General features: G+C 33.0%; 1 protein-coding gene across 3 annotated transcripts in view; it reads right to left on the bottom strand.

The window, feature by feature from the left end:
• Positions 1 to 9,449, bottom strand: part of LOC106457153 (vesicular acetylcholine transporter-like) — a 316,981-nt gene that overhangs the window by 301,311 nt on the left and 6,221 nt on the right. Inside the window, exon 2 of one of the 3 annotated variants that reach the window (XM_013916540.2) lies at positions 767 to 4,109. The exons of the other annotated variants lie outside the window; for them this stretch is intronic. Within the exon in view, the coding sequence (XP_013771994.1) occupies positions 2,147 to 3,859 (1,713 nt within the window). The 5' untranslated portion in view covers positions 3,860 to 4,109 and the 3' untranslated portion in view covers positions 767 to 2,146. Of the gene's footprint in view, positions 1 to 766; positions 4,110 to 9,449 lie in introns of those variants that run through there. 3 annotated transcript variants of the gene reach the window in all.

Here is a 9,449-nt window from a genome sequence, read left to right on the forward strand (position 1 = left end):
TTTATAACTTGTTATTTTGATCGTTCATAATTAGCCACTCTAAGATTTCTTAAACTTATCTGATAGCATTATTATTATAACATTTAAAGATTCGGGCGAATTCATATTCATTTGCTATACAAAAATAGTGCATACTTATGGGTTGTCTTTAACACAAGTATGCAGACGCACTTGATTTGTATCGTGCATGGAGATAACATTCAAAGTAAGGATTTCAACTTAATAAGTCCTCTATTTTAAGTTTTAGTTTAGTTTGGTGACTATGTATAGTAAGTCAACCGTTTTATTACTGATGTCCTGTTTTAAAATATTTATGTAAACTATTATATCTTTTTATTTCTACTATTAAGAATGAAACCTTACCTTAATAGAACAGGCGCTTAATTTAAATGGTGAATGATGTTACATAATATGTAATAGTACTGTTGTAATATAAATATAGCTCATTTCTCACTGTAATATTCTGTAAACATTTTAAACCAATGAATTTATAGAAACGTTGTTTGTCATATGACAGTGGCTTGAGTTATAAATTAACTACATGATTTAGTTTTAATTTGTAGGTGTTAACAAACATCAATTGATAGTTTGTATGTTTGCATAATGTGATGTAAAGCATTTTATACAAAGTTTTATTTTTTACTATTTTCTTGTTACAGCATGTTTCATTCTATGACCAACTAGCTGCTTTTACCAAGAGCTCCAAATTGAACTTGCTCTAAAGAACCAGTTTAGAAATAATGACACAAGAAGAATTTCTGTGCAACTACATATATTTTACTACATCGAGTTTATACGTCCAGAAACGTACATAGTAAAACAACAAGTTTTTATAGAACTATACATGGTTCCCTTTCTATCTATGTTAAATTGTAACTGCGAAGACGTTTAACATCCTTAAAATTATCAACAACAAATCAGCACCTTGAGAAATATACATATGTAATATTATAGTCCTCATGAACTGTAACTTTCTATTATTTTCTGTTTCTGTTATAATAAGCGTTAAATAAATATTTATATGTGAATGACATTAAATAACAGGTGATCAAAGTATGAACAGACTAAAAATCAAATCAAATTACATGAATGGTGAATAGATGAATTACACGGGCAGAAAGCATGTAATAGTTTTGGAAGTGATAAGAGAAAAATATGTCACCCTTTTTGTACTGAAACCCATGCCTACATGATGAATCTAAAAGTTCTAATGTTAATATATTTTTCTTACACTCATAAATTAAGTATTTGACGCATTTTCCGAAAATAAACCGAAGACATAGAAATACATATCTAAAAACTTACGTCTACAGACACATCTTCTATATTCAGCATTATATTCAGTGGTAGAATTTATTCTACTATAATCAAGGCAATCTGTATGTGAGATGTACGCTGTAACAGTGGCCATGCGCCTATATATATTTATAATAGTTTGTTTCAGGAAAAGCAACTATCAGTGTGGAACGTTGAGTTTTAGCAAATATCAACATGCTTACGAAATGAATCCTAAAGTTCACATCTTTAGCTGCATAACATCAAGTTGGTTTAAATATACAGTTCACACAATAGCATTTTAGCGGCACTCACAATATCCAAAGCTATCACTACCCGAAGAATGATGCGAAATGAGAATGTTTGTATCAGTGACTTGTATCTACTGTATACTAATTTATGCTTCACATAATGACAATGATATTACAATTTCCGGTAAAACTGTTTGAAATACGCTTTTGTGCTGTTTATTCTAATACCACCGACTTAACTGCTATTCAGATTTACATATAGATACAAACCGAAGATAAATAGAAACGCACGCCAAATTAGGGATAAAACTGTTTTTTTTTCTTTTCTTTTTAAAACAAATCAGTTTTTCAGTGGTGGTATTTTAATAAATATGTTTAAACAACAGTACAAAAAGATATATTTCGAAACATTACTGAAAAAAGAATGCAAGGATTAATCTACAATAGATTAGTGTTTGTTTTTTGCTTTTGTTTTAGACTTTAAAAGCTAGAAAAATTACATTTATATCTACGAATGTTTTATAGGTGTTTATACACAAATTTTATACATGGATGATAATATATTCTTAGCCTAATAATATTATTGCATTTGAAGGTGAATCCTGTTTTTCAATGTGGTTTCACTCTACTTCATCTTCTGAACTGGTAATAATTCTTTCCATATCTGCCGATCGATAACCTCGACTACGGACGTGTTTCTTGGTCACCGTCCTCTGGCCACCTTCCCCTGATTGTACAAAGCTAGCTTGGCGAAAAGGGTTAGTACTGGAGAGGCCTGAGGTCTCCATGAATTCTGTCTGCTGCTGAACTTGATCATGAGAAACATGATTCGTCATATTGATCCCTAAGTCGGTAGGCTTTGAGCTATTTACTCCATCTTGAAGCATGTACGTCTGATACTGTTTTGGTGGTGGGTCTGACATCAGAATGTTCGCCTCATTCTCGAAAGGTTTATAATCATAAACATAGCGAAGAGCAGCCAATAGTGGGGCATATAACAAATTCGAAAGTGCAATAAAGATATTCAGTGCAAGAAAACCAATGTTCTGAACAATACTACCTGCAATTATAGGGCCAATAGCATAGGCTAAAGAATACGATATGTCTGCAATAGCATAAATTGATCCATAGACAGAAACGTATCGTAAGTCAACCAAATAACCTAACGTAGGGAGAAGAGAAGTATCTACCATGGCTATGCCAAAGCAAATTCCTGATATTGGAATTATTAAAATCCAAAATGACGAAGCAAATGGAACTATGAGGCTACATAGTCCTTCAAGAGCAAGTCCGAGTGCTGCCAATAACCATTGGTAACGAGGATAAAATTTAGACAACCGTACTGTAAAGTACACGCCTATGACGTGCGGAAAGAAAGCAGGAAGCCAAATCAATCCCATCTGCCACTCCTCCACATTCATGTTATCTTCCATCCATATGGATATAGTCGGTTCCAGAAAAGCTAACGATACGTTAGACATCATGAGCGCTCCTGATGCAATTGCTATGTAAGGATCAATGAAAAGTCTCCAGATTGGAGTACCTTTAGGTCGTTCGGCACCATCACTTTTCATTGCTTGTTTTACAGGTCTCATTACAAACAGCAAAAGTATTCCATCCACTAGACAGACAAGCGACAATACAATAAAAGGTACTTCCTTCCCAGCAAATTCATACAGTAACCCACCAAACGGAGGAGCAACTAAACAACCAAACGAAATGAATGCCAAAGCAATTCCTAGAGCTTTGCTTCGTTCTGATTCTTCGGTAAAGCGATCAGCTATCATAGCCAGTCCACCAGTGTCTGCAAATGCAGATCCTACTCCCTGTAAACTCCTAGCAAAAAAAAGTATGCCATAACTCTGGCCACAAGCAAAAACGGCAGTAGAAAAAAACATTATTGTCAAACCTATCATCATAGGAATGTCATAGCCAATTCGATCTATCAAAGCTCCAGAAAAAGGATTGATGAATAATTGTATTATTGCTTTAGATGCAAAAAGGATGCCAACAGCGGAGTCTTCGCCCTCATATACCGTCTTCCATCCACTAAAGTGCCGAATTGTAACATTGGTTAAGGTGCCGTTACTTGTAACGTTCCTGTACTCAGTGCTGTACGTTCCACCTTCTCGGTGAGTATCCCAAGCTCCGATTTGACGTAAATAGTCAGGGATGATGGGAACTATAACCATGTATAACATATTATCCAACAGAAGGGCCACACAAACAATGACCAGAATTAATCTTCGTTGAATTTTGGGTTCTTCTAATTTGTCGTTGATTTTCTTCCATATCTGGGAAGTGTCCTGGTTGATAATTGGAATTACAGTCATTTTGCTAACGTCTCCTGTCTTAGTAGTTGAAATTCAGTTGGTGGTAATATTTTCTCATTATATCAGTCTAAGATAGCATAACACAGTTGTAAATGAGCATAGGATGGAGAGGTAAGTCATGCACTAATGTATGCAACGCGCTGTCCTCTGGATTCCGCAATTATTTGATTATATTGGTTAGACAGGCCTGTTCTTCTGCACCTTTCTCCCCTTCTTCTCGTCTGTAATCTGCCGCCTCAGATGTATAGCCCTTCAGACAAAAAAAAAGAAAGATATTTTATACTGCCCGTTAGGTTACAATGTCTAAAAATATTACAAAAAAAGAAAATTAAGAAAGAAGCGGCAGAAACTACAGAAGAGAAAAAGAGGAAGGTAAGATTGATAAGATTTCGATCTGCTCTAAGTTAGTATACATGACACACGAATAATATACCTAGAAATTAAACATATAGGAGAGTAAACTGATGTATGTATATTTCAAATAAATATACTTTCTTAATGTTTAACTCACAAATACTTTTCCTTAATTAAGAGTTTAATTAATGTATTTTAATATTCAATTCATAAAAGGAACCAAGAAAAATTCATGCAAACACCACAGTTTCAAAAACATAACCGTTCAAAAATATAAATAGATTTACACCTATAGTTTTGTAAGTATTATAAACACTACCAAACATTTTGAAAAACCAGAAATCTACTTATCCTTATGAAAAAAAAATGGCATGCGTCAAAATAACAAACAGTCCATATCCAGAGAGCTTATCATTTCCAAATGCACAATATATATATATATCATTACAATGAGAACATAAATTTTGAAGTTCTAAGAACACAATTCATACTACGTTAGTAATTTTTTGTGGTCTAAAAAAAACAAAAATTTCCGACATAAACACGAAAATACCATTATACAACATTACATACAACCATTATAACAAACTTTTATAATATTGTCCAGTTTCAACAACGCTTCATATAAACTATAATTTTATAGATGTATGTTAACACTTTCTTAAAACATCTCATGAATAAATAAAAGAGCCATGAGACACATTCGTAATTCAAGGGTTTGCAATGCTTTCCACTGTATTTGAAAATAAACGTAATAAGTGATAACGACGAATTTATGAGCATGCGTCATTTGCAGATTGACTTCTTTTTATGTTATCATTTAAAGTACACGCGACTGATAATCACGTTGACAATCTCATTCTGTAAAAACACTCGTAATAATAATAACAGTAATTCGTATTTTGCTTTTACGGCTGTAATACTTTTATTTTTTATTTTGTGAGTTGACTTTGACAAATGCTTGAATAGTTTTGTTTTTAGTGTCGAAAGGGATATGCATACTGAATGATATTTTGTGGATTACAAAACACGATGTATTAACCTGAAGTATTTTCATTTATCTTCTATACCACTGATTATTAAATTTCTTCATACATATAGTAATTTTAGTTATATAATATTCGAGTCGTCATTTATGAGATTTATAACAAGAATTAAGATTCATTTATCTAATTACGAATCTACTGAGCAGATAAATTCTCTTTCGTTACGTGTTAGGCATCTCGTAGAACGAGAACTACAATTATTAAACACTTGATAGACCTTTCATTCCTTGCTTAAACCTTGTGACGTTGTTAAAAACAATTTCAAAAAAACTAAAACGTTTCACTGAAATGATACAACATCATTAGACAGAATGAAACTCGGCATGTGAGCAAATAATATATGTACAAGACACTAGGCGTCATATTACGTCACAAAAGCAGTTAATTAAATTAAATATTATTTTCAATGTATTTATTAACATACGGTCTTCCTGACTTAATGATAATATTTCTTTTTAATTTTACGTTTACCTACCTATTATTCGTTGAATGTATTTGTATTAAACAAGGAATCGTGCTAATAAAAAAAGCCATGTTCTAAATATATACAACATTCTGATAGTGATGCGCTGTGCAGTATCTCATATAGTATAAAAAAATCGTGTTCTTGCAACTCTGATAACAATCGAATCAGGATTGGTAGCTGAGAAAGGAAGACAACACATTGATTCAGACTTCAACTTCCTTTGCATCGTTTTATAACATAGCTCATGTCTCAGTAATTTATTCATTATTTGTGTTTTTCATTCGTAATTATAATATATTGTGTTTGAATAGTTTTCTTTGAAACAGAATGTCTTTTCGGTCAGATTATCGATGGATAAGACTTGCGTGTATACCAGTATGCAGAGTGCTAAATTAGACAGGTATCTATTGACCACATTTGCACTATAAAAGTTAGATAAGGATATTGAACATAAGAAACGATGAAAGCCTTAGTTAATGGCTAATTTTAGGGATTAATCTTATGAACAGCTTTGCTATGTCTGAAAATTTGATGCATTATTAATAATAATGATATGCAAAAACTAGCAGATCAATCCAGAGAAAAACTATTTTCAACAAACTTTAGTCGTGATAGTAAATCTTTGCCTATTAACTTGAAATGATAAACTGATTCGAATGTCAATGAGGAGATTTAACAAAATCTCTATAACTGCATGTCAAGTATTATAAACTCCGAAGATTATCATGATCATGCTTTAAATGCCATTATACTAGTAGATGTAATGTAAATACTAACCACAAAAAATAGCCAAGCCATTCTTCTTACAATTGAGAAGCGTACATTGTTGAGATATATTTTACAGGAACACTAATAGATAAATAATACCTCTTTTAAATAATCTTCCACTTTCCACGAGTAATAATAGTGATGATTTGGGTTTGATGGTAAAAAGTGACAAAATCATTTACGCTAAAAACAATGGGGTACACATGACCATTTCAATCTTTCATGTCTTATTCCACAAGACCTAGAACTTATCAGAAAATAAATAGTGAAGTAAATCTAAATCACAGTTAGCTTTGTCTCTACCTTCTGATTCGTTGAAATTGAGCCTTCTAAACGTCAAAGAGTGACAGAATGGGATATCCATTGAGGCCCTTTTCCCAACGAAAAAGGAATAAAAAGTTCACCATGTTCAAGAATAAAAAGAAAATTACCTCGAAGTTTTAAATAAAATGAGTAGTGTTGCATGAACAGTGTGACTAGTCACTCGCTAATAGGCTGCCATTGCAAAGTAGCAGGATCAAGTTTGCCCCAGAGAAACTAAGGCTGACCATTAAACCTTCTCTACCCGCCAATATTGCACGAAGGTTGGGTGGCATTTATTCCTGCCATTCTTGTTTAAATGAAAAATAACTCATCCCTACTACCACTTTGACTATCTTCCACCTTATAAGAAAAAGAATAGATGGAGTCAAGGCAAATACATTTATAAACTGATCGCGAGAATAGTAATAAAGTTTAAGATGATAAGTAGGAGACACTTCACAGATCTGCCTCTCATTCGCATCAGCGAAACCCCAGAGTGAGCTGTATCTGTTTAAGTCCTTAAGGTTGACAGAATGAGATGACACTTTAGCAATGAGATAATCAAGGTTTGCATGATCAATATATTTCAATATAATAACAGTTACGGAGAACAAAAGGTAATCAAACTGTCCATGGAGATGGATATACCAATGTCTCCAATGGGTTTTGAAGTAATACTTACAAAGATGAGTATGATGGCTCTATGAACATGTATATCATAATATTTTGTTTTTCTGCACTAGTTAAAACACAGACAAAGTACGAACACTTTATAAAAAATGTTTCCTATATGGAGATAAAAACGGGTTGACTTAAAATGGTTAGAGCCTTGATGTCATCGAAATTAGAACATATATCTTGAAAGTTCCATTGAACAAAAACAATCATAATCATCTAGATAGAGACATGGATCTAGATTGGAAGCTTTTCAAATTCTATCTTTCTGCAATAAATTCTGGAGAAATCTTTTTACCCTTTTTGGTTCATCAACTTCCATGTGATTTCTCATAAAAGCTCAAGACCAGATATTCCCACCTCTCTGCAGTGATTCCAAGGAGTAATGTCAAGAATATACAATAGTCCTACAGGGCGATATAACTGGGCAGAACTGAGACATAACTTAGCAGAGAAAGGTGATTTAAATAGATTTGTGTACTAGCATGGTTTCATGAGTCTATAATACCTTTTCATGAGTCAAGAAAAAGATAGAACCCCAACTTCAAAAGAGGTGTGGTAAACTTATGTGGCTCAGTACACGAAAGACTATTCAAAGCTTTATTACACTACTTCTCCTTTTTGGCCTTCTACTTAGGACATGATCCTTTACTTCTTTGCATTTTCACAATATGGATCAATACGACCGTCACTGATGGAAAGTCTTCCGTTTGATAGCGTAAAACCTAAGTTCCAAAGTTCTAAAAAGATTTCATCTTCAAATGTACCAACAATAATCTGTTTCATCATTCACATTTCAGGGAGGAGTTTAAAATATTATGAGGAAATTAAAATATGTTATTGTCGGAATCAAACATTTTTAACTTCGATATGGACAAACTGAGGTACTCCACTCTTTTCTAAACATAGATAGGTGGCATTATAAAATTATTAGACAAAACGTGAATAAAGCATAGATGGTGTAATAGTAGGAGCAGACTCTCCAGTATAGGGCCTGTTGAAAGACCCCTTCGGAGGTCTGGAAGCATGAATATATATAAAGTCCTACTAGCTGACGTCATACTGATGAAAGGGCTTCGCAAGCATTTAAATGAACTAGAGGTTAAAGTAGACTGTTGTGTCGACCCAGACGCCACTCAACTTCCAAGATTTCCATCTTCCTAGGTATAGCAAACACATGGGTGGACATTTTGATAACGATAACGTAGATTCTTTGGAGGTCCCCTCGCCTCGAACAGATATATCTTTTGAGGAACCAACGAATAGGTTTTACCTTTGCCCAACGTTATGATTATCATTCTTTATATCCAAGCTTTCCAACTTTGATATATGTATTGTTAGTACATTGTCGTTTTAATCGTGTGTGAAGCTGTGTAGAAAGTATGTATGCAGAAACTTATATAATTTGCATTAGTTTGTTATAATGATTTATTGTATATAGAATGCGTAGTTTGAAAGCGAGAATTTTGTGCATTCTCAAAACATATCGAAAACTACTAAGATATTATCAATGGTCATTCTACCTGCTAATGTACATGTATTCACTGCATTTAGTTTCTGTTTAACTTTAAAATAAATCATTTCTTTAGCAACTTAATTTTAGCAGGAAAGAGTATTGCCGTATTTGAGTTGAGAATTAACGAAAAATGTTTTCCGAGATATTATACATTTCTAATCGTAATAAGAAAAACATGAAAAAAATTATAATATTTAGCTAAGGTTCAAGATTGAGTTAAATTACGTTAAATCCAGCGTTTTATCGATATCCTTTTGAGTACTATCATAATAAATTACGGTACTTTTATTGAAGCGTATTTTCAACGTACATTTTTTAAGCTTACAGAACACTTCAAATTCGGTGACTAGGAACCCACTTTGAGACTAATAATGGCTGGAGACGGCTTGAATGGTAATGAAGAAAAACTTTAATATAAGTTTAACATAACAGCAAATGTACAACATTTCGACAAGGTTTTGT

The sequence above is a fragment of the Limulus polyphemus genome, unplaced genomic scaffold (assembly GCF_000517525.1).
Source record: "Limulus polyphemus unplaced genomic scaffold, Limulus_polyphemus-2.1.2 Scaffold297, whole genome shotgun sequence".
NCBI classification, from domain to species: domain Eukaryota; kingdom Metazoa; phylum Arthropoda; class Merostomata; order Xiphosura; family Limulidae; genus Limulus; species Limulus polyphemus.